General features: G+C 37.9%; 2 protein-coding genes and 2 long non-coding RNA genes across 4 annotated transcripts in view; 2 read left to right on the top strand and 2 right to left on the bottom strand.

Annotated features, from left to right (window-relative positions):
* ttn.2 (titin, tandem duplicate 2) overlaps nt 1-24,629 on the top strand; it is a 165,167-nt gene that overhangs the window by 44,342 nt on the left and 96,196 nt on the right. Inside the window, exons 43-78 of the mRNA XM_077002312.1 lie at nt 545-823; nt 9,015-9,296; nt 9,479-9,757; nt 9,909-10,190; nt 10,289-10,567; nt 10,765-11,052; nt 11,402-11,680; nt 11,781-12,059; nt 12,156-12,434; nt 12,550-12,837; nt 12,964-13,251; nt 13,479-13,769; nt 13,997-14,284; nt 14,514-14,636; nt 14,839-15,112; nt 15,212-15,395; nt 15,990-16,073; nt 16,313-16,580; nt 16,816-17,076; nt 17,410-17,619; nt 17,701-17,778; nt 17,870-17,896; nt 18,056-18,112; nt 18,201-18,251; nt 18,585-18,635; nt 19,048-19,119; nt 19,508-19,579; nt 19,793-19,873; nt 20,097-20,147; nt 20,609-20,782; nt 20,978-21,088; nt 21,298-21,414; nt 21,891-22,001; nt 22,258-22,374; nt 22,684-23,238; nt 23,393-23,509. Of these exons, the coding sequence (XP_076858427.1) occupies nt 545-823; nt 9,015-9,296; nt 9,479-9,757; nt 9,909-10,190; nt 10,289-10,567; nt 10,765-11,052; nt 11,402-11,680; nt 11,781-12,059; nt 12,156-12,434; nt 12,550-12,837; nt 12,964-13,251; nt 13,479-13,769; nt 13,997-14,284; nt 14,514-14,636; nt 14,839-15,112; nt 15,212-15,395; nt 15,990-16,073; nt 16,313-16,580; nt 16,816-17,076; nt 17,410-17,619; nt 17,701-17,778; nt 17,870-17,896; nt 18,056-18,112; nt 18,201-18,251; nt 18,585-18,635; nt 19,048-19,119; nt 19,508-19,579; nt 19,793-19,873; nt 20,097-20,147; nt 20,609-20,782; nt 20,978-21,088; nt 21,298-21,414; nt 21,891-22,001; nt 22,258-22,374; nt 22,684-23,238; nt 23,393-23,509 (6,927 nt within the window). The remainder of the gene's footprint in view (nt 1-544; nt 824-9,014; nt 9,297-9,478; nt 9,758-9,908; nt 10,191-10,288; nt 10,568-10,764; nt 11,053-11,401; nt 11,681-11,780; nt 12,060-12,155; nt 12,435-12,549; nt 12,838-12,963; nt 13,252-13,478; nt 13,770-13,996; nt 14,285-14,513; nt 14,637-14,838; nt 15,113-15,211; nt 15,396-15,989; nt 16,074-16,312; nt 16,581-16,815; nt 17,077-17,409; nt 17,620-17,700; nt 17,779-17,869; nt 17,897-18,055; nt 18,113-18,200; nt 18,252-18,584; nt 18,636-19,047; nt 19,120-19,507; nt 19,580-19,792; nt 19,874-20,096; nt 20,148-20,608; nt 20,783-20,977; nt 21,089-21,297; nt 21,415-21,890; nt 22,002-22,257; nt 22,375-22,683; nt 23,239-23,392; nt 23,510-24,629) is intronic.
* LOC143511527 (titin-like) lies at nt 2,155-8,767 on the top strand. Its single transcript, XM_077001132.1, has 17 exons — nt 2,155-2,438; nt 2,527-2,808; nt 2,902-3,180; nt 3,270-3,557; nt 3,681-3,959; nt 4,044-4,325; nt 4,411-4,689; nt 4,796-5,074; nt 5,175-5,453; nt 5,563-5,850; nt 6,144-6,422; nt 6,520-6,801; nt 6,899-7,180; nt 7,270-7,548; nt 7,685-7,963; nt 8,054-8,341; nt 8,469-8,767. Exons 1-17 carry the CDS (start codon nt 2,189-2,191, stop codon nt 8,765-8,767), a joined length of 4,773 nt encoding a protein of 1,590 aa, XP_076857247.1. The 5' UTR covers nt 2,155-2,188.
* Nucleotides 14,649-15,163, bottom strand: LOC143512232 (uncharacterized). The gene is made up of 3 exons (XR_013130395.1): nt 15,060-15,163; nt 14,837-14,969; nt 14,649-14,742 (listed from the first exon to the last, which is right to left on the bottom strand). It is a non-coding gene; the product is annotated as an uncharacterized LOC143512232 (long non-coding RNA).
* LOC143512231 (uncharacterized) lies at nt 15,279-23,838 on the bottom strand. The gene is made up of 4 exons (XR_013130394.1): nt 23,700-23,838; nt 17,133-17,187; nt 15,605-15,797; nt 15,279-15,359 (listed from the first exon to the last, which is right to left on the bottom strand). It is a non-coding gene; the product is annotated as an uncharacterized LOC143512231 (long non-coding RNA).

The raw sequence follows: 24,629 nt of genomic DNA, 5'->3' as shown, positions 1-24,629 counted from the left end.
TAACGTGAAGATTTAGCTTGTTACAGTCTTTTAATATGCAGTCTTCACAACACTTGATTGACTCCACCAGTGTGTGAGCATGGCTTCACTTTTTCATCACTTCTTAACAGTTGGACTTTTTTCAGTGTCATTCTCATCTTCATCACCTTTTCATGCGGAGGTATTTGTACCCTTGATTTAATTGAAATCTTTGAAATTGAACTCGCATCACCCATGAATATGGATAGTATCTCATTCACGGTCCATTCTTCACCAAGCACCACTCTTTGCATGCTTTTCAGGACATTAAGTTGTATTGTTCCTTACAGTTCACTTCTTTCCCATAACCCTGTCACCATTTTGCCTCCACAGTTATTCCTGGACTACTGTTTGCATCCCATCATTCATGCCATCTTGGTTGTTTTTAAAGTGAATGAAGTTCTGGAGAGAAACTTTTTGTGTTTTAACATTTATCTGCAGAACTAAATGAATTTCAAACTTTAGGTTGACCATTTAAACCTTTGCATTCATTGTACTAATGGTCTTTTTCTCTCTGTTCATTCAGTTCCACCTGTTTTCAGACAAAAAATCCATGATCTGGAAGCCAGTGTAGGAAACCCTGCCATATTTGAATGTGAGACTGAAGATGCACCCAACGTGACCTTCAAATGGTTCAAGTCTGGCTCAGAGATCAGACATAGTGACAAGTTCAGGATCATCAGCCAGTCTACCACATCATCTCTAGAGCTTTTGAGTGTAACAAAGGCAGATAGTGGAGAGTATACCTGCACAGCTTTGAACCAACATGGTAAAGACAGCTGCTCTGCTAACCTGAATGTGACAGGTAAAAAAAACCTTTCTTTGACTTCTTTTTAATGTAGCAAATAACTTCAAATGTGTATTATGGTGATTATGTTTAAAATGAAATGCAGCATGTGTGTTCTTTTATATTTCTATTAACTTGCTCTTTTTCTTGGTTAAAACTTTATTTTTATAGAGGTTTTCCCTCCAGAATTTGTATCAAAGCCTGAGCCAATGACTTTATATGTGGGCAAACAAGCAAAATTCCAGTGTGTAATAACTGGTTCTGCACCAATGAATGTTGTCTGGCACAAGGATAACATTGCCATTTCACATGATGAGCACTACAAAGTGTTCTTTGAAAAGAACAAATATTGTCTTGAGATCACAAATCTTGAGCAAAATGACCAAGGAACATACCTTTGCAAAGCTTCAAACAGTGTTGGCACAGCTACGTGCTTCGCTGACATGAGAGTTATAGACAAACCCACCTTTGTGAAGACCTTTGAGCCAACTGCTGTAGCAGTGGATAACTCACTGCGGCTCGAATGTCAGGTGAATGAAGACACGGGTGTGTCCATCACTTGGACAAGGGATGGCAAGAAAATTCATAACACAATGGATAGTAAAATTTCTTTTGAAGACAAAGTGGCCTGCCTTGAGATCCCAAAGGCCAAACTTAAAGACACAGGCACTTATGTTTGTACTGCAGCAAATGATGCTGGAAGCAGCATTCATTCTTCTGTTGTAACTGTGCAAGGTAAGACAAATGAGATTAATTTCCATTTGTTAATGGCAATTACACTCACAGTGTGAGCACACAGATTTTGTTGCTTCGCTTTGACGAAAGAAGGAAAGAAAAAAAAAAAAAAAACGAACCAAACAGCAAAAATCTCTGTCATCTTTGAGGAAAAATGTTTTCTTCTTTCTTCTTTTTCTTCATGTCTTTTTGTACTGTTTGTGCAATGTAAAACTGACTTTCTCTGAACTGAATTCTTTCAGAACCTCCAACATTTGTAAAGAGGCTGGAGTCAAAGATCTTGTGGAAACAGGGGATATCTGCACGTTTGTTGTGCACTGTTAAAGGATCTCCTGAGCTCCATGTCTCTTGGTTTTTAAATGATAAGCAACTCAGTCCCAGTGAGAGACACAAAATTACCTTCAAAGATGGTCAAGCTACACTTGAGATGATTGGCCCTAATGTGTCTGATAGTGGAAATTACACTTGTGAAGTAATGAATGAGGCTGGGTGTGAAAGCTGTAGTACCCAGTTGACTGTTAAAGGTTTGTGATATATATATCATCCTTGATTCCAAATACGAACCTTGTGTTACTTGGTGTTAAAAACATTTTTTATTATATGTTCCTCTTACTCTTAGAACCCCCTGCTTTCAGAAAGGAGTTGGGAATGGTAGAGGTGGTGAAAGGCCACACAGCCCAGCTTGAGTGTGAAGTTACAGGCACAGCTCCATTTGATGTGACTTGGTTTAAGAATAAGAAACCAGTGACCACTGATAAAAAGCACAAAATTGTGTCAAAGGATGCCAATTTGTATTTGGAAATACAGTCCTTTGATGGCACGGACGTTGGAGATTACCAGTGTTGTGTTTCTAATGATGTTGGTAAAATAACTTCTAAATCGGTGGCAAAACTGAAAGGTTTGTTCTTAACCTCTTGAATTGTGTATGTTTTGTTTAACAAGCTAACAAATTGTTTTCAAGTATACATTAACCTTCTTTCATGCAGACCCACCATCTTTTGTAAAGAGGGTCGAAAGCACAACTGCAGTTTTGGGCAGTGCTGTAAAACTGCAGGGTGCTCTTAAAGGGTCCACTCCTATTACTGTTAAATGGCTCAAGGATTCTGAGGTACTCAGAGATGATGACCCTAATATGACCATGATTTTTGAAAACAACATTGCAATTTTGGCAATTAAAGAAGTAACCATAAAGCATGGCGGAAAGTATACATGCCAAGCTGAAAATGAGGCTGGTCAGCAAAAAAGTGAAGCCACATTATCAGTTCAAGGTTAGAATGAAGTATTAATATATAATTTCAAGTATCACATTAACATAATTTTTTTTATCACTTAGAAGTAATGTCATGTTTTGTTTTTATCAGAACCTGCTAGAATTATTGATAAAGCACCATCCATCAGTGTAACAGCAGGAGACTCTGCAACTTTGGATTGCACTGTCTCAGGAAGTCCAGAGCTAAAAGTAAAATGGCTGCGTGATGGCAAAGAGATGACAGCAAGCCGAAAATACAAAATCTCCTTTAAAGACAATATAGCAAGCTTAAAAATCCTCTCGGCAGAGAGGGGAGACAGCTGTGAATACACACTCGAAGTGTCTAATCGGGTCGGAAAAGACCAGTGTTCTTGCTCAGTCACAGTTCTTGGTTAGTCTTCTATCTTCTTCTAGTTCATATGGTTTAATCTTAAAATGTTCTGTTTTGATTAAGAAGTGTGTGTGTGTTTTTTTGAGCAGATAAAATTATACCTCCAACCTTCACAAAAAGTCTTAAAAAGGTTGATGGAAATGTTGGAGGAAGTATTATTATGGAATGCAAGGTGTCAGGGTCACAGCCCATGACAATATCTTGGTTTAAAGAAGAGAAGGAGATCACAACTGGGAGGAAGTACCAAGCTGAAGTCAAAGAGAGCACTGCTACGTTGAAAATATCTCAGTTAGAAACTAGTGACACTGGGGTTTACACCTGCCATGCTACTAACACAGCAGGACACAGTGAGACAAGCGGAACAGTATCTGTTAAAGGTTAGAAACAGCTGTAGAAAATACTCACTTTCACCTTTAATTCCTATTATTCTGAGTATAACTATTAGATCTAAAGCATGTGTAATAATTTAACTGTGATGTTTCATCCACAACTAAATATAGAGCCTCCAGTCTTCACTTTAAAGCCCGAATCCCAAGAAATAATACCAGGATCTACTGTTGTTATGAAAGCCATTTTCACTGGAACGGCACCTTTCACTATTAAATGGTTCAGAGAAGAGAATGAGATGTTAACTGGAGGCACTTGTTTCATCAAGAAAGAAGCCTTTTCAAGTACCCTGGAATTGCACTCTGTGAAGCCATCTCACTCTTCCCCATACACCTGCCAGGTGGCTAATGATGCAGGGAAGGTTTCATGCACCGCTGTCTTGTTTGTAAAAGGTGCCTTTTCTTATTCTCTTCTGTCTTAAACTGCTTCTCTTAAACACCATAATGATTTAACTGATGTCCATTCTCTTTTTTTAGAACCTCCAAGGTTTGTGATGAAAGTTGACCCAGCCAAATTAGTATTGAAGGGGACTGCTATGGTTTTGGAGTGTAAAGTAACTGGCAGCCCTGTAATCACTATTAAGTGGTACAAAAATGAAATGGAAATCAGCCCAAGTGCTAAATATCAGACGACATTTGATGACTCAGTTGCTACACTGCAGGTGCCCAGTTGTAGTGTTGAAGATAGTGGAGATTATGTTTGCATAGCATCCAGTGATGCTGGCAGTGACAGATGCAGTTGCTTGGTTACAGTCAAAGGTGTGTAGTGAGTTAATCATCTCAAAAAAGTTATTATCTGCTAATTAGCATAATACTTATTGACTTTTGTACTCTCTTGCCATAGAACCTCCTGTATTTGTGAAATTATTTGAATCCAAAGAAGTTGTCAAAGGCTCTGATGTTGTGCTGGAGGGATCCATTTCGGGTTCAGCTCCATTTGAAGTCTCATGTATGAAAAACTCAAAGCAGATCAGAAACGATCGGCGACATATCATTAGCATGATGAATGATGTAGTGACTCTCCAGATTCTCAAATTTGAACCGGGAGATGCTGGCAGATATGAGTGCACTGTAGGTAATGAAGTAGGACAGACATCATGCGACTGTGAAGTTTTACTGAAAGGTTAGTAAGAAATAGGTAAAAGCTTTGGAGTTTTGATTAGAAAACCATACAGTCTTAAGAAACATTAAGAAAAACATAATTTCTTGTTCTGGTTTTCTTTGTTTAGAGCCACCGTCATTTTTGCAGAAGCTCGATAACATGAGCGTTCTTCTTGGCAGTGAGCTTACTATGCAGTGTGTTCTGAAAGGCTCACTTCCTTTATCAGTCACATGGACTAAAGATGACCATGAGGTCAAAGAAACTGAGCATGTCCAGATGTCTTTTGAAAACAGAACAGCCTTTCTGCATGTGTCTAGTGTACAATCAGAACATGGTGGAAAATACACTTGCCATGCGCAGAATGAAGCTGGAAGTCAGAAGTGTACAGCAGCTTTGGTGGTCAAAGGTTTGTTCTCAAAACACAGTTTGCCATAAATACACTGTTAGATGTTTGAACATTTAAACACAGAGTTAGGTATAACGTGTCCATTTATCATCCATTTCAGAGCCAGCAAATATCACAGAGCAGGCCAAGTCTATAAGTGTCACTGTAGGAGACCCTGCTACTCTAGAGTGTAGGTTCTCAGGCACTAAAGCTTTAAAGTCCAAGTGGCTGAAGGATGGAAAAGAGCTGACGTCAGGCAGAAAATACAAAGTACATAGCACCGATAAGAGCTCCACGCTGAAGATCCTGTCTGCAGAGAGGAGTGATGAGGGCGAATATATGTTTGAAGTTTCAAATGATGTTGGAAAGAGCAACTGTGAGGCTTTTGTGACAGTACTAGGTCAGTATATGAGCAAAGGAGTCTATGGAATTAAAAAGGAAAATTTATACATTATGTCTCATAATATTGCACTCGCTCAAATCTTATATATATTTTTTTATTGTAACAGATCAAATAATTAAGCCTACTTTCACAAGAAAACTGAAGGAAATGGAGAGTATTAAAGGGTCCTTTGCACAATTGGAATGTCTGGTGTCTGGATCCCTACCTATTATGGTCACTTGGTTTAAGGAGAACAAGGAGATAGAGACAGATGAAAAACACAAATGCATTTTCTTTGAGAATGCAGCATCTTTGGAAATCAGCCGTCTTGATAGTTCTGATAGTGGCAGTTATACGTGCATTGCTACAAACAAAGCAGGACGTGACCAGTGTTCTGGTGCCTTAAAAGTCAAAGGTTTGCGTTGCTATATCTTCCTATCATTAATGTGTGATGAACTATTTTTTTGAACCTGTAATTTTGTGATTCATGCAAAACTAGAAATTCTAAAAATGTAAAACTGTAATTTACATCTACAACTCTTTTCGAATTCTTTGTTTTATGGTTTTTAAACAGTAGAACTGACAAATTATTACAGGTTGAAAAAACAGTTCTAAATTTAAAAATTCTAGAATTAATTTTAATTTAATGCAAATAAACTATAGATGTTTTGATGATACACTGATTTCAACGAATATACTCCCTTTCAGAACCTCCTACTATCACTGAGAAACCTGAGTCACAGGATGTCATACCTGGAACCAGAGTCAAGTTCAGTATACTTGTAATGGGCACTCCCCCACTGAAAATCAAGTGGTTCAAAGATAAGAAAGAGATTTTATCAGGCGTCGACCGCTCTATTCAGAAAGATGACTCTTCAAGCGTTCTTGAGCTCTTTTTCACTAAGCCATCAGACTCTGGAGACTACATATGTGAAGTAACCAATGATGTTGGCTCAGATACTTGCCAGGCAACACTCTTTGTCAAAGGTTTTTAAGTCCAATTTTTTTAATTGGTCCCTTATTTAAATATTTAATCAGTTAAGCATGCTAAAATTAACAACTATTTTATTTTTCTTTTATACAGAACCTCCAAAATTCACACGAAAGCCAGACAAAATTTCAGTGGTGAAACCTGACCAGCATGTAGTTTTTGAGTGTCAAGTAGCAGGCACCCCAGAGATAGACACATACTGGTTTAAAGATGGGAATGAAATAAGCCCAAGTGACAAGTACAAGTTGAGTTTTGTTAACTCCCTGGCACGTCTTGAGATCACTGGTTCTGAAGTCAAGGACAGTGGAATATATTACTGTGAGGCACGCAACGAGGCAGGTAGTGAGAGTTGTAGTATGGAGCTGAAAGTGAAAGGTTAGTGCAGATGTCAAGTGACTGATTTACGTGTTCAAACATTCAGTTGTGCAGTGTTCGTAGATTCATGATGTACATAACGTCTTTCGTCTTTCAGAGCCACCGGTTATTGTGAAACCGTTCACATCTGTGGAGGTTGTGAAGGGCTTAAATGCTTACTTTGAGTGTCAAATCAAAGGCACTGCTCCTTTTGAGATTACTTGGCAAAAGGATTCCAAGGAAATAAAAGCAAGCACTAAACACGTATTCTCTCAAAAGAATGGGTCAATAATAGTTCTTGACATACAGAAATGTGATGACTTGGATGTTGGGGAATATCAGTGTATTATTTCAAATGAAGCTGGCAGTTGTTCATGTAGAACAACACTACATATAAAAGGTTAACTCAACATTTTTACCATATGAATTTTACATATGATTTCACTTTGCTTGAGAATATAATTCGTTTCTTGAACTTCATACCTTCAGAACCACCATCTTTTGTTGAGAAGATACAAAACTCTGCCACAGTGTTGGGAGATGTAGCAGAATTTAGGTGCACTGTGAGGGGATCACCCCCTCTGATTATACAATGGCAAAAAGATGAGACCTGGATCTTGGAAGACCCCAAAATAATGAGAACATTTGAGAACAACATTGCCTCTTTAAAAATCCCTGTGTGTGAGTCTAGCCACAGTGGACGGTACACATGCCAGGCAATGAATGATGCAGGGCAGGAGAAGTGTTTTGCCACCCTTTTGGTGCAAGGTTGGTTGGTTGTATTGTATGTGTTTAGAGTTTCAGTTAAGTTTTAAAGGTTTTGCCATTTTCGACAGAAGATTGGTTAGTATATATTTAGTTTATGTACATTATTTTACTGTATTTGCTTTTGCTTTTACTTCAGAGCCTCCCCAGATTATTGAAAAGCCAGAAATGATTAATGTCACTGCTGGAGATCCGGTCAGTTTTGAGTGTAAGGTAACAGGCACCCCAGAACTGAAAGTGAAATGGACTAAAGATGGCAAGGAAGTGATGCCATCCCGACAGTGCAGTCTCAGCTTTGTCAATAACATCAGCACTATTAAAATTCAGGCTGTGCAACTGGATGATGGAGGAACTTATCTTTTTGAGGTTTCCAATCACATCAGTGTCTGCCAGTGCAAAGTGACTTTGAATGTCCTAGGTTAGTGTTTGATCAAATATCTTAATTAAATGTTCTTACAAATAAGTAGGAAAGCTTTTTTATTTTGCACTCCTTTTTTCTTACAAACAGAACAAATAATTCCTCCGGCCTTCATCAAACCTCTGAGTGATATGGAGGAGATTCTGGGGTCCTCTGTGAAAATCGGATGCAGTATATCTGGTTCTCACCCGATCTCTGTAGAGTGGTTGAAAGATGGAACTAAATTGTCAGGTAGAACCAAGCATAAGCTGGTTCAAGATGACAACACCGTATCTTTGGAGATTGAGCAACTAGAGAATGCTGACACAGGAACCTACTCTTGCAAACTTACAAACAGAGCGGGTAGTTGTGAATGCAGTGGAACACTGAGGGTGAAAGGTCAGATGAGACAATACCATTCATCAGATTTCAAAGCATTCAGAGAACATTTATCTTAAGATTTGTGATGGTTGCCATTTCTTTAATGGGTTTTGTCTGTCTTTCTCTCCCCCTTCAAAAATTATAGCGCCCCCGAGCTTTGTGGTGGTGCCAGAGCCCCAAGCTGTCATACCCAATACAACTGTTCGTTTTAAGAGTACTTTTAAGGGCACACCTCCCTTCACAGTGAAATGGTTCAGGGAAGACACTGAACTGATCACTGGACCTTCCTGCTTTATTGGCCTTGAGGGGCTGTCCTGCTTCATAGATCTTTACGCAGTTGGACTTTCAAACACTGGGACTTACTCTTGCCAAGTTAGCAACGATGCTGGTTCAGTGAAATGTACTACGAACTTGCTGGTGAAAGGTTGGCCTAAACTCTTTTAAGCTTTTCTAAGCTAAGCTCTGCTGCCACCATCTTCATTTTTCATCAATATTGTCATTTATATTGCCTTCATCTTGCATGCTTTGTTTGTTGCTCTTTGTGCCACCATCTTGCTTTTATTCATCCTGCATCCACATGCTTTTCTTTCTGGCATCTTCAGCTCATCATTTGTGAAGCCATCATCTGTCCTCATGCTGTTCCTTTAAAAATACACAAGTGTTTAATTTTATACATATTTTACTTTTGCAGAACCTCCAGAGTTTGTACAGAAACTACCAGCAACAAAGTTTACAAAGATGGGAGAGCCTCTTCGTCTTGAGTGCAAAGTTACTGGCACGCCCCCTTTGAAAATTAGCTGGTATAGAAATGACGCCATGGTCAGTGACACTTCCAACATGAAGATGACTTTTGATGGCATGATGGCAGTGCTTGAGATTTTCACCACAAATCGTGATGATGAAGGAGTGTACACGTGTGAAGTCCACAATGATGCAGGAACTAAGAGTTGCAGCACCACTCTCTCAGTCAAAGGTCAGATAACATAGATGTTTCCCTCATGCAAAGATTTGTTTGTGTGTGTGTCATTAGTGCTACTTATCCAGGCATGACTTAAAATTAACTTATGTAAGATTTCCATTCGCTTTTTGATCAGTTACTACTGATTCAGGATATGCATATATATGTAGGCTCACTTTCATCAAATATGTTTTTAGAACCACCAACTTTCCATAAAGCACCCACACCTGTTGAGGGATTGAAGGGAAAAGATGCCAGTCTTAGCTGTGAGTTGAAGGGAACTACACCCTTTGAGATAACCTGGTTTAAAGACAAACAGCAACTGAAAGAGAGTAGAAAGTACAAGTTTGTGTCTGAAGGACACTCAGCAACTTTGCACATCCTTGGACTAGAAGTATCAGATGCTGGGGAATATGAGTGCAAAGCCTCAAACAATGTCGGAAGTGACACCTGCCCAGGGACGGTGAAACTCAGAGGTTAGTACAATTGAGGACACTGAAAGCTGTGAAAGATTCTTCATTGTACATTAATATAATCTTTTAATTCTTACATTGCCTTGCATGACTGTTATTATCTTTTGTCCTTTCTTTCTATCTTTTTTATCACATTGTTTTTCATGCCATTTAGAGCCACCAGGTTTCATCAAGAAACTGTCCAATGCAACAGCAGTATCTGGAGAGGAAGTGACACTGATGGCCACTGTCAAAGGCTCTGAGCCAATTGATGTGTCTTGGATTCAAGACAAGGACCATATTCTCAGAGACAGTGAAAACATGAAAATTATATTTGAGAATAACCAGGTCACTCTTACAGTCTTTAAGGCTGATGCTACTGCTGCTGGGAAGTACACTTGCAAGCTTAGAAATGATGCCGGTGTGGCCGAATGCATGGCAAACCTAACAGTCCTAGGTTTGTGGAGTATTTACATTTGCTGTCTATTCCGTTTGCTTTTCTCTTAAGCGTGCAAGCTTTTGTTCTGAAACCAAACAACTGTTTTTAATTTCCAGATCCTGCTGCCATTTTGGATAAGACAGAGTCTGTAAGTGTTACAGCAGGTGATGCAGCGAGTTTAGAATGCACTGTTACCGGAACCCCCGAGCTCAAACCAAAGTGGTATAAAGATGGAATGGAGCTGTCTCCTAGTAGGAAACATAAAATCACCTTCTTCAAAAATATATCCAGTCTTAAGGTGTTGTCAGCAGAGAAGGGTGATACTGGAGAATACACCTTTGAGGTCAAGAATGAGGTTGGCAGCGATAGCTGCAAAATGCACCTCACTGTCTTTGGTTAGTAGTCTAATATAAATTCTCAACTTTGATCATATTTGAGGAATGCTCTTTTGGTGAATGCAAAGAATGAAAGTTAGAAAAGTTACCAGAGTTCAGTTAGCATGTACATTGCTACCAAGTGTCCTAAAATATGATCTGTAACGGAGCTTTCAGAATCCTTTCATCACAGTTATAACCAACGTTTTTTTTAACAGATAAAATTATCCCTCCCACATTTTCACGAAAAATGAAGGACACACAGAGTGTTGTTGGCAAACCTGTTGAAATGGAATGTAAAGTCTCAGGTTCTGCACCACTCACCATTGCTTGGTACCACGATGGCAAGGAGATTGTAAGTGGGCCAACTTATCAGATTAGCTTTGCTGAGAACACCTGCGCACTTAAGATTGCCACTTTGACACTGTCAGACTCTGGTTCATACAAGTGCACAGCAGTGAACAGTGCTGGCAGTGCTGAGACTACTGCTTCACTTGTTGTTAAAGGTTAGTATCTCATCTGGATTTCAGTATGTAAAATGATCTGCCAGTGAATATTAGATTTACAATTTTGATGCTTAGATGTTTTGAAAACAAAAATATCCTTAACAACAGTATAAAAAGGAATGATAATAATGATAATGTTCAAAGCAGTAGTAAAATAATCTCGTGATGACATTTTTTGGCTTGAGAGGTTAAATAATATTGATTAATTAATAATAATTAAATAATAATCTTTTCATGTTTCAATTGATTATTCTGTAGTTTCAGTAAAAAAAAATGTTGTATGTATGTAATGGTAGTACTTTGTCCGCAAAAAACCACGTTATTCTTTATATTCACACATTTGCTGCAGAACCTCCATCTTTTGTGATGCCACCTCAGCCTGTGGAAGCACTTCCAGGTTCACATGTAAAATTTAGTGCCACTGTGAAAGGAAGTGCCCCATTACAGCTTAAATGGTTCAGAGGCACTAAGGAGATTGTTTCTGGCAGAGCGTGTGAAATTGCCTTGAGAGGAGATGTAGCCACATTGGAGCTCTTAAATATTGACAAGTCTCATGCTGGTGAATACACCTGCCAAATTCTAAACGATGCAGGGAAGGAAAGCTGTCCTGTCACTCTTTTTGTGAAAGGTTAGTTGATGTCACTATCACAAGACAATTTACTAATCTAGTGTAGTAAACATACTACATGTATAGTTTATGTACTATTGTATCCAATTGTTTTATTCAGAGGCTGCACATTTTGTCAAGAAGCTGAGGAACCTTTCAGCTGAAATTGGCAAGTCAATGATACTTGAGTGCACATATACTGGAAGCCCAAAGATTCTTGTAAAATGGCAGAAGGATGGTCAAGAAATATTCTCCTCTTATAAATATAACATCACAACCACGGAGACGTCCTGCATCTTAGAGTGTCTAAACAGTGATAAAGAGACAGCAGGAAAATACACTTGTGAGGTTACCAACGATGCTGGACATGACACCTGTGAGGCAACGGTGACCATATTAGGTTAGTTTTATTTCCATCAAAATTTCTCATTAGACTGAAAGAAACTGGAGTTTTCATGATTTGTTAATACTGCTGGTATATCTATATCATTTTTAGAACCACCATTCTTTATTGAGAGTTTGGAGCCAATGGAGGTGACTGCAGGTGATGCACTCTGTCTGAAATGCCAGATTGGGGGTACTCCTGTGATCAATGTGGCCTGGTTCAAAGGAGATGGCAAAATCCGATCTTCTCCATCCTGTAGAATTGAGTATTCCAAAGGCATTGCCTGCTTGAAATTAGCTAAAGTCTTAAAAGCCGATGCAGGCGAATATACTTGTAAGGCAGAAAACAACATTGGAATTGCATCTTCTACCTGCCTTTTAACTGTACAAGGTGATGATCATTCATCTTCATAAAATATTTTCTTTATTTTCTTTATCTCTTAAATTATGTATTCTCTACTTTTTGTAACATTTTCTGGTGTCTGTTTACATTTCCCCCCTTTTAGAGGCCAAAACGCCACCTTCTTTCCCCAAGAAAATTACTAGTATTCAGCAAACCGAAGGGCATAGTGTCCAGTTTGAGTGTCGTGTTGCAGGATCTTCCCCTATTGAGATCTCATGGCTTAAAGATGGTGAAGCTCTGAGGGGTGACTCAGAGTACACAATGACTTTTGATGATAACTCTGCTGTCCTTAAACTTGCCAAGGGTGAAATGAGACACTCTGGAGAATATACTTGTGTTGCAACAAATAGTGTTGGAACTGCTTCTTGCAGAGCCAAGCTCACACTTCAAGGTTTGTCTATGTGCATGATAATGTTATTCTAATGTCCCAGTAAGTTTTGAACTAAAAATTCTAACTTCAGATAACGTAATTTTGTATGTATGCATTTGAACTTAACTCATCTGTTTAACTTTTCAGAGCCAAGATACCCACCAGTATTTGATAGAAAGCTTTTGCCTGTGGAAGTTTCAGTTGGAGATACTGTGGAACTGGAATGCCACATGACTGGATCACTGCCAATAAAAGTTACTTGGTCCAAGGATCACAAAGATATTCGCACAGGGGGCAATTATAAGATATCCTGTGTGGAAAATACTCCACACCTGACTATTCTGAAAGTCGATAAGGCTGATTCTGGCCGCTATTCTTGTCATGTTAGTAATGACATGGGGAAGGACTCTTGTTCCACAGAGGTCACTGTGCAAGGTATCTGTCAACTGTATATAAATGTGACTGTATCTGCCATACAGATCAGTTTCTATTTTATTTGTGCAAATTCATTTCTTGTTTTGATATTCTTGGCTTGTTATTGGTGTTTCAGAACTATTGTGGTAATGATCTACTAACCTCTTTGGACTTAATAGTGTTTGTGTCTGTTCCTGTCATAATAATAACATCTCTGCATTAACTATTCACTCATTTTTTGTTCCTAGAGCGCAAAGTCCCACCAAGTTTCACCAAGAAGCCTTCAGCAACCCTTGAAGAGACAGAGGGCAAGTTAGTGAAGATTGAGGGACGTGTTGCTGGATCACAGCCCCTAACTCTTAACTGGTACAAAGATGGCACAGAAATCTTCAGCTCCGATAGTTACGACATGACCTTCAAGAACAATATGGCTGTGCTCTGTATCAAGAATTCCAGGGTCTCACATAGTGGTACTTACACATGCAGAGTCAGTAATGACGCAGGTGTTGCTTCTTGTGAGGTTTCAGTCCACATTACAGGTATGTGGTTTACACACAGGGTAGTTCTTGTATTGACTGTTTTACCCATCTTTTTCCCATTTATTTTTTGCTTCACTTACTATGAAATTTTAAGTAAAGCAGTTTTGTAAATTATCCCTCTCTAAATTAAAACCTTGATGTTGATAAAATTGCTGTACATTTTTCATTCACTGCCATATAATGACTTATAAATTCGTAAAAATTTTGTTGTTCTTTTTCAAATGCAGAACAAAAAGTACCTCCAAGGTTTGACTTGCCTCTTAAACCTGTGACGGTGAATCAGGGTGAAACGCTCTCCCTTAGTTGCCATGTAAGTGGCTCTCCTCCTCTGAAGATCCAGTGGATGAAGGACCGAAGGGAGCTGACGACCTCTGCCAGCACAAACATCACATTTGTAGATGGCACTGCCATGCTAGAGATGATCAATGTCTCTAAAACAGATGCAGGAGATTATCTCTGTAAGGCAACCAATGACGTTGGTAGTGAGTTTTGCAAGTCTAGAGTCACTATCAAAGGTACTTCCTACTTCCTACAGTGTGATATTGTTTTCAGTTGTTTTTTTGTTTTGTTCTTTTTGATGTCTTTTTGTCAGTCTGAGCACTTTAGAGAGAGCTTTGTTGATGTTTTCTTGAAATGTTTCAGTATTTTTCTCCATGCTAATACTTTTTGATGCAAAAAGTAAGTCTACATAAGTAAGTCTAGTGAGTCTACATGCCTGATTGGTGTTTTTTTTCCTAATCACAGAGAAGCCAGGAGTTCCTGCACCCACTCCCACAGGACCTGCTGCCCCTGCAGCTCCTGAACCAGTTAAGAAACTGGACAACTTGTTCTTCATTGAGGAACCCAAGAGTGTCCGTATCACTGAGAGTAAGTGCTTACCCTGTTGTGATTTTTCAGCCTCATTAATTCTCGAGTTGCCATGGATTCAGTTCAAGTAAAAAATGCTGTAGATTGTTGCTGAAGAGGCAAAACCCTAAAAAATGAGTGTTAACATTAGTGGGTGTATATGACCTAAGAAAATTGCTTTATAAAAACAAAAAAATATGTTTAATTTTAAATGCAATTACAGAGAGTCTTGCAACCTTCATTGCGAAGGTTGGTGGTGATCCCATTCCCAATGTGAAATGGATGAAGGGCAAATGGAGGCAGATGACTCATGGTGGCCGTGTAACCATTGAGCAGAAGGGACAAGACGCCAAGCTGGAGATCAGAGAAGTGACCAAATCCGACTCTGGCCAGTATAGATGTGTAGCATCTAACAAACATGGAGAAATAGAGTGCAGCACTAACCTCACTGTTGATGAGAAGAAGGAGTTCGCACCTGAAACGGTGACACTGAAGAAGTGAGTTTAGTAGTAAAAATGTGTAGCCTAAAAAAAAAGCTTGAACCTGTACTCACAAAACAGAACAAGACATCAAAAATATATTTTTGTTTTCTTTAGAACGCCCTCAAAACAGAAAAGCCCTAAAGAGGACAAAGACATTGACATTATCGAACTGCTCAGAAATGTGGATCCCAAAGAGTATGAGAAATATGCTCGTATGTATGGGATCACAGACTACCGTGGTCTTCTCCAGGCCATCGAATTCCTGAAGAAAGAAAGAGAAGAACAATATGGAAAACCGGTGAGATTGTGTATTTTTTAAAAATCTGCCTTAATAAAATCAGACCAGTTTTATTGTCACATTACATGTAGAAAGGAGCTCTTACTTCTTACAGTCTGGCTGTGTTTTTACAAAACATGTATGTGAGGCACATATTCTAGGGAAGAAGGAAGATTGTCCATGTGACTGTGGATATGTGAGAGTACAGGTCATGCTAGAGTACTACTGACCTTTCAGCAGCCTGATGGCTTGTCTGAAACTGCTGGTTCTGGTTTTTATGTGAAGTGCCTCTGAAGTGTCTGACAGATGGCAGTAGTGAGAACATATTGTGGCTTGGGTGGATGAATTCTCCTATGATCCTTTTGGACTTCCTCAGACGTCACTTGGTGAATGACTCCAAAAGTAAAGTGGGTTCAACACGACCTGGTGAACAATTGTGACTCAGTGGATCAGTTTTTTTTTATTATTATTAATTAAATTTTATTTTTTTTGTGTGTGAGCATTTTAAGTGCTTGCTTGGTGTTGAATGCTACTGATCCAGGAAGTATGGTCAAGAAAGTGGATTCTGCATAGACTGCAGAAAGTTTTGATTCTTGACTTTCATTTTTTTTTTAGGAAGTGGACCGTCTAGGTCGTGAGTCAGAAGAGGATTTGACCAAACTCGTGGCTGATTTGCAGAAAAGAATGGAACAAACCGAGGTGATGGAATATATTTTGCACATCACATTTTATGTAACACTAGTTGTATTTGCAGCTAGAGCTGGTGTTATGAAGTAAAAGATTAACTATCTGAACATGTTCTAGATCAGCTTAGCTTTGCAGTAATATCAGTGAAAGTATATTAGATACTATAAACACATTCAAAATTTTATTCTTTAAATTGAATAAATTTTTTACCTTATGGAAAATTCAAATATGCATTAATGTCTTATGTGCAGCCTGTAACACTAATTCAAGACATCACGGACCAGACTATAGTTGCCAACAAGGAGGCTGTGTTTGAATGTGAAATCAAAATCAACTACCCAGAAATTGCACTATCCTGGTACAAAGGGACCCAGAAACTTGACACAAGTGATAAATATGAAATCAAAATTGTTGAAGACCGCCATATTTTGAAGATCAAGAACTGCCAGTCCCGAGATGAAGGAAGTTATCGTATTGTGTGTGGGCCCCATATTTCCAGTGCCAAACTCACAGTGTTGGGTATGTACTGTATCCTCCATATGTTGTCTAACAAGCTTTACGTGCTTTACAAAACACGCTTTACAAATTAATGACCACTGGTATATCGTAACAAGCAATAACAAAGTATATAATTATTCTATTTGTTTAGCATACTAGAAACCTTAGGAGTCATACTGTATGTTAATAAATGGGTTGAGGTATCCCTATATCAGATGAGTAAGAGATTTATCTTTTCATTTTCCTCTTTTTTCAGAAGGTGAAGTGGAGCAGCACATGGAGGATGTTGCTGGTAAGGAAGGCCAGACATGTACACTGACATGCCAGTTCTCCATACCAAATGCAAAGACGCAGTGGTTTAAAAATGGAAAGCTTTTAGAACTTCATGGCAGATATACATCCACTGCAACCAATTACACTCAGAAGCTGTCAATCAAAGATGTTAGGCCTGAAGACCAAGGAGAATATACCTGCAAATATAAAAACCTTGAAACAACTGCAAATCTTTGGGTCGAAGGTGTGTATGGATTTGTCAAACTCAACATTTATATATAAATTAGACCATCTACTAACCTCTTCCATCTTCATCTGGGAAGTGCACATCTTTTTTGGATTTTTCTTGATATTTCTTGAAAAGAAAAACATATATACATATTATATATATATACAGTATATACAGTATATAATATACATAAATAAACTTATATAACCAATTATATTATGAGTATAGAAAACCATTTTGGTTATTTTTCTTTTTTTAATTGACTGAAAGATCTTACTCTATGAATCCATTCAGTCAAGCCACAGAGGTTTAGTCCCTAACCATCAGCCTTGCATTATCTCTCTTTAGCGGAGCAAATACATTTCACTAAACGCATCCAGAACATTGTGGTCCGGGAGCGACAGTCCGCTACTTTTGAATGCGAAGTGTCATTTGACAATGCAGTCGTAACATGGTACAAGGACACATGGGAACTCAAAGAAAGCCCAAAGTATACATTCAGAAGTGAAGGGCGCCGACACTTTATGATCATCCGCAATGTAAACTCTGACGATGAAGGTTTGCCATCTCTGTAATTTTTAATTATTATTCGTCTCATTTAAAAATCGGACTCAACTAATCTGATGAACAATTCTTTAGGCGTATATTCGGTGATTGTCAGATTGGAGCCCAGAGGTGAAGCCAAAAGTACAGCAGAACTTTACTTGTCAGGGAAAGGTTTGTACCTACCTGTTAGTATTTACATAAAGTGTATCTCCGCCGGTGTAATTACATTCGTAACGCTATTTCACTGTACCTCCTTTCACAGACATTGATATAGGAAGGGTACCTTATGGTAAGTATTTAAATTGAAAGGAACCTTTATTAACAATGAAATAATAAGCGTGCATTTAATTTCCTTGTAAATATAAAACTTAATATACTTACACTACACCTAAAAAAATCATTCTAGCAATTTGGGCAAAACATTCAATTGATATTTAAAATCCTTCAGATATTCCCGATTCATCAATACAAGTCCCTGAAGCACCATCTGCATTTACCATTGAAGGTAAGAAGGGGACTCAAATAAAAATCTAGCTCTAAAATGTCATAACGTCTGATAGCACCACACTCACTCATTTATTTATTTTTGAAAGCTGAATCCTCTGCTGAATGCTATCATTATGAAGAAAAGATTGAAGTACAAGGTATATCACATAAGTGGAACAATCACTAACTCTTCATCATCATGCAAGATCATCAACTAAAATTATATAAGGTGTTAACAACAATAATCACCATTATCTTTTAACCCTTCATTTGTTCTTCCAATACTTCAAATGCGTTAATTAACCTTGCTTGCACCAATTCATAAAAATATTCTTTCATCACCTACATTTCCTACCAAAATAACAGCATATTTAATATGAATATTTAATAACATTAATAAAATTTAAACTGAATTTAATAATAAAATTAGATGCTTTACCATTTTTCTTTTATATTTTGTTCGTTCGTAAATAATTTTTATCCTTCACCAGAGTATGAGATCAGGAGAGAAGAAAAGGTAGTAGAGGAAATCTCTGTGGCAGGTACTACTGAGAGATTTTCATTTTGGTTCATCCATTTTAAGTCAAGAGCAAACTAACCATCTTTTTTCCTTTAGAATAAAACATCTTATTTTTTTATATCTTTGACCTCTTTGATCCAAGGAAATCTTCTTATTTGTATTGTTAACCTCATTGTTTATGTCTGGAGTTTTAAAAAGTCTGTACTGGTTGGTTGTTGTGGTTCATGTGTCAGACCAAGAGACCAAGACTAGAAATGTGTTTGAATAAAGTGTATAAATCCTCATACATTGTTCATCAACATCTCATCTGTGTAGTTTGTCACTGTCATTATAGTCATGTGGTTTTATTTGTTGTTATCCCATTCCTTGTTAAGGTCCACATGCAGATCATTAGTGATAGTCTTTTACATTGAATGGTTTCTCTGTCTCCTCAGGTGTAAGGATCCCTGTGGAAGAGAAGGTCGAGAGGAAAGCACTCGGAATGAGAGAGGAAGTTCCATCCAAAGGTACCAACACTGGAACACTGTCTTCACTGCAATCTTCAGTGTCTGTGTGTCATTGAAATGTTTTGTATATAACATTGTGATGTGCTAGTTTTCTGAAATAATTTTGCATTTGCTATCCTTGTTTTAAATTAATTCAGATATTTCATGTCATTTTGTATAAAAATGTGAGAATGAAAATGTGCAGTACTCTCTTACTTGATCTGCTGTTTCGAAGGACCATATTTAACTCCTCTACTGTTTATTGTTTATGTACTTTGTTCTGTGTTCTGTAGAACATGTTCGTGTTCATACTGTCATTGTGGCGTTAATTCTTCAACAGTGTTAATGAATGATTGCTCTGAAAGCCAACGGTTGCAGTTCTGACCTAATGTTTTAATTGTTCTTCAAGTTCCCAAGGCTAAAGTGAAACCAGAGGAACGACCTAAACCAGTAGAGGAGAAGGAACTAATACCATCTAAAGGTATACTTGTGTTTGTGTATATGTACTTGTACATACTAAGGGTTTTCTTTCTTTTTATCTTTTGTCCAGTTGTCTCAGGTGCAACATGTAAACATGTTAACTTGTTCTTCTATGTTATGTTATATGTCAATGTGCTGTTGTGGTCATGTCAGTGACCATGTAAGTACACTTAATAACTAATAATGAAAAAATATGTACATGAAATATTTTAAGTACCAGAAGCCAAGAAACCTGTGGAGGAACTAATCATACCAGTAAAAGTGGAAGAACCAAAAGAACGGGCCACGCCTAAAGGTACAGCTGTGAATGTTACCTGTAGTATTGCATTTATGGTGTTGTGTGTCAGTTTTGCTGGCTAATTAATATTTGTTCATTGTAAGATTTGTGGTAATGTGTAACAATTATGTATGTCAATGAGTCTGTTGTCATCTAAGTCATGAAAGGCTGTGGAAATGTCCATCCAAGGAACGTTTATGTTGATGTTTTGTCTTTTTGTTAATTCCTGATATTTTAAAAGAACATGAAGAGGTGCCTACTCCTCAGCCAACTCCAGTCACGCCTATTAAAGGTATTTTGTCTCTTCATCATTTTGACTTTTAGTAGTCTGAAGTAGTTTTCTTACTGATTTTGGCCTAGTCTGTTTTGTCATTTATTTACTGTACCTAATATGATCTTTTTCTGTCTATTTTGACATTGATTCTTGTCTATTTGTGATTTGTGATGTTTACCTTCGTTTGCAGTGTACAGTATATGTCTGTTCCATATTTGTTTCATATGTGCTCTGTATCTTTCCTTAGAGTTACAGTTGTACAGTGTCCTCTTGTTGTACTTGTGTTGGCCTTAGTTTGTTTTGTTTTATATGTGCGTCTTATATGTGTTACACCAAGTGTTGTTTTGTTCTATATGACTAAAGTCTAAAGTTGCATTTTGTCCTTCGTTGTTGAAAGTACTCGTCAGAGTCTTATCTTTCTCTACTTGTTTTTTTTTTTGTTACTAACAACAATACATTTTGTATTATTTGGAAAAAAGTTCCAGAACATGTGGTTCCAGAGCCTAAACCACAGGTGCCAACACCTAAACCTGCACAAGTAGCTGAACCCAAACCAGAGGCCAAACGTAAGCCTACTCCTGAAGCCAAGCCTGAACTTAAGCCTGAACTGAAGCCTATACCTCTGAAGAAAGCTGAGTCACCTCCAACCAAAGGTAGTGTTTGTCTCTAATTGTTGTCTTACGTTTTCATGATAAACTGTTTTAACATATTTTCTGTTCCTTCAGTCTGTATGTTGCTACATGTTTGTCTAGCTTCTGATTTGGAAGCGGATCTTCTTTATCAGTGTGTCTGTTTTGTTATGTAAGTCTTTAAATGTGAATTAAGAAGAAAATAAATATTCTTTTAAGTTTCTGTGGAGGCTAAGAAAGCTAAAACAGCTGAACCTGAGCCACCACGAGCAGTACCATCCAAACCAGAGCAGGTCATTGGGGTTCCTAAAGAAGTAGCCCCTCCAAAAGGTATTAGTTCATGATATTCATGTTAGTGGATGTCTGTGTGTTTGCTTGTAGTCTGCATGGTTCCACTTGTTCGTTTACCTTCCAATGTGGAGGTAAATCTTCTGTCACTGGGCCTGCTTTGATGTAATAGGCCTTTTTGTGTTAGTTTTTTGCTTTGTTGAATTAGTCTTAAAATTGTAAATTAAGAAGAAAATGAATGTCCCTTTAAGTTCCTGTGGAGGTGAAGAAACCTAAACCAATTGAACCAGAGATACCAAGGCCAGTACCAACTAAACCAGAACCAGAACACATCACTGCGATTCCTAAGGAAGTAACCCCTCCAAAAGGTATTGAATCACCATATTCCTGTAAATGAGTGTCTTTTTGTCTGTTTTCAATTTGTATTGTGCTACATGGTTGTCTCGCTTCCAAATTGGAAGTGGATCTTTTGTCAATGTGCTTGCTTTGTTGTCTTTGTCAGTTTGTCTTAGTATTTTTCTCTGTTAAGTAAGTCTTGAAATATGAATTAAGAGCAACATTGATAAACTTTAAAGTGCCTGTGGAGGCTAAGAAACCTAAACTACCTGAACCAGAGCCACCAAGGGCAGTTCCAACCAAACCAGAACCAGAACAGGTCATTGAAGTTCTTGAAGAGTCTCTGTGTAGTCTGTGTAGTTATGTGGTGTTGCATGTTTGTTCAGCTTCCAATTTGGAAGTAATTTTGTTTGTTTGTTTCTATGTCTGCTTTGTTGCCTTTTTGGTCTTATTCTTCAGTTTTAAGTCTTACAGTTGTAATTAAGAAAAAAATGAATATTCTTTAAAGTTCCTGTGGAGGCTAAGAAAGCTAAACCAACTGAACCAGAGCCACCACGAGCAGTGCCGACCAAACCAGAACAGGTCATTGGGGTTCCTAAGGAAATAGCACCTCCAAAAGGTATTGGTTCATGATATTCATGTTAGTGTTTGTGTGCTTTCAGTTCACACAGTGTTGCGTGTTTGTCACTGTGCCTCCTTTGTTGTCTTAATTTTTAGTCCTTGGTTTTACTAACTTTGTCTAAAAGTGTGAATTAAGAACAAATGTAATGTACAGTTTGTCTAGCTTCCAATTTGGGAGTGGATCTTGTTTGTCAGTGTGTCTATCATGTAAACTTTAAAATCTGATTTAAGAAGAAAATTAATGTACTTTTAAGTTCCTGTGGATGCCAAGAAACCTAAACCAACTGAACCAGGACCACCAAAGGCAGTACCAATCAAACCAGAACCAGAAAAGGTCACTTTGGTGCCTAAGGAAATAACCCCTCCAAAAGGTATTAGTTGATACTGATACGATATTCATATGAGTGGATGCCATCATGTACGTGTCTTTTGTTGATTTGATGCCTGTGCTGATTTTATTTTATTTATTTTATATTATTCTTATTGGCCACGCTCTTATGGGGAAACCATGACCTATAAGTGGCACTTTGTTGACTTTGTTGCTTTATTGTCTGTCCTGTTTTATGTGTCTTATAAGACTTCATTTATTTGTAGAAATTATGTTCTTTGATTTGTCTTTTGAAACCTCTTAAAACAGTGCGATTTAAAGCATTGTCCTTAACTTGAATGTTCTTTCAAAGTACAAGAACCTCAGAAGAAGGCAGAAACTCCAAGGATAGACTTCCCTACTACAATTGATGACAAGCCAATTGAAGCTTTTAAGAAGAGAAAGGAAGATGAAATTTCTCTTAAAAAAGAAGAAACACCCGAGGTTAAACCTGTGCCTAAATCTGAGGTTAAACCTGTGCCTAAACCTGAGGTTAAACCTGTGCCTAAACCTGAGGTTAAACCTGTACCTAAACCTGAGGTCAAACCTGAATCTAAACCTGAGGTTAAGCCTGAGCCAAAACCTGAGGTGAAACCTGTGCCTAAACCTGAGGTGAAACCTGTGCCTAAACCTGAATCTAAACCTGAGGTCAAATCTGAACATAAACCTGAGGTCAAACCTGAACCAACACCTGAGTTTAAACCTGTACCTAAACCTGAGGTAAAACCTAAAGCTAAACCTGAGGTTAAGCCCATGGCTAAACCTGAGCTTAAAACGGAACCTAAACTTGAGGTCAAGCCTGAACCTAAACCAGAACCAGAACTGAAACTTGTACCTGCAAGGAAAACTGAGTCACCACCAGCAAAAGGTATTCCTTGTTTCAAAGTGTTATGTTAATCTTTCCATGTGTTGTATGTTTTATGTCTGTCTAGCTTCTGGTTTGGAAGCGAATCTTCAGTGTCATTGTGTTTGCTTTGATGTGTAGCTTTTATACTTGAATAAAACAAAATGTCATTTTTAAGCTCTTGTGGAGGAGGTGACACCTAAACCAGCCCGACCAGAACCACCAAGGGGCGTGCCAGCTAAACCAGAACCAGAACAAGTCCCACTGGTACCTAAAGAAGTAGCTCTTCCAAAAGGTATTTTGTGTTTTCCTATCAGAAGATAATATGTGCATGTGCCTGTGTTGTTGTGATCTTGCTAGCCACGCTCTTATGAGAAACCCGTGGTCTCAGAGTGGCTCTTTGTTGTCTAATTTGTGTTTTTCTTTATGTTGAATCTATGTTAACTAAACTCTTGAAACAGTGCAATCTGAAGAGTTGTCTTTACCTTGAATGTTCTTTTAAAGTACAAGAATCTTCCAAGAAGCTTGACGTTCCTTCATATAAACCTGTACAGAAAGAGGAAGTGAGAGAAGAAATAGGATTATTTAGGAAAGACATTGTCCCTATGCCAAAGATAGATAGCAATGAAGACAGACATGGGGAAACTGCTTATTTTAAAAAAGATGTCAAAGAAGCAAAAGTTCATCAGAAGAAAGACATCACTCCTGCTGTAAAAAAAGAGGACAAAATTGACATATCGAAAGAGTGTGAAGCAGATGTTTCTTTTAAAAAAGAAGAAAGCCTGGTTCAAAAGACAGATAAAATGCCCACAACTCAAAAAGAGCACAAAGATGAGGCACCGCTCAAAAAGAGGGAAGCTATTCATGTTGCTAAAAAAGGAGAATCTGCACCAGGAAAGCTAGTTTCTCATGAGCCTAAATCAGAAAAAGAGCAAATGAGGCCTAAAAAAGAACAAATTGAGGTAACACGTGTTCCTAAACTAGAAGAAAATACTATTATCATGCATAAGAAAGAGGAACTGGTTTTAATTTCTGAAGAACAAATGACACCCCAGATACTGAAGATAACATCTGTACATAAAATAGAAGAAAAGGAAGACAATTTACCAAAGAAAAAAGAATGTCTTATCACTTCAAAGGAAGAGGAAATGGTGTCTCAAATGACATATGTAACAGCTGTCAGTAAAACAGAAGAAAGGGAGAGTGCTGTTTCTGAGAATAAGGGTATTACTTTTGAAACAGAAGAGTTTCTGCCACAGACAAAAAAGACAATTCCAGTACTTAAACCCAAAGTGGAAAAAGATGTTCTACTTAAAGAGATAGTTGATCCTCTATTGAAGAAAGATGATTCTGTGCCACAAAAGAAAGAGATTACTCTTGTTGCTACAAATCAAGAAGTAGAAGAAATTTTCCCT

Source organism: Brachyhypopomus gauderio, chromosome 4, assembly GCF_052324685.1.
Source record: "Brachyhypopomus gauderio isolate BG-103 chromosome 4, BGAUD_0.2, whole genome shotgun sequence".
NCBI lineage: Eukaryota > Metazoa > Chordata > Actinopteri > Gymnotiformes > Hypopomidae > Brachyhypopomus > Brachyhypopomus gauderio.
Note: the sequence above shows the minus strand (reverse complement) of the source record. Positions and strands in the feature narration are given on the sequence as shown.

Coding starts and splice junctions, on each gene's coding strand:
- LOC143511527 (XM_077001132.1), top strand. CDS start 2,189: ATGGTAGAGGTGGTGAAAGGCCACACAGCCCAGCTTGAGTGTGAAGTT. Junction 3,181..3,269: donor TTGCTCAGTCACAGTTCTTG/GTTAGTCTTCTA, acceptor TTTTTTGAGCAG/ATAAAATTATACCTCCAACC. Junction 7,549..7,684: donor TGCCACCCTTTTGGTGCAAG/GTTGGTTGGTTG, acceptor CTTTTACTTCAG/AGCCTCCCCAGATTATTGAA.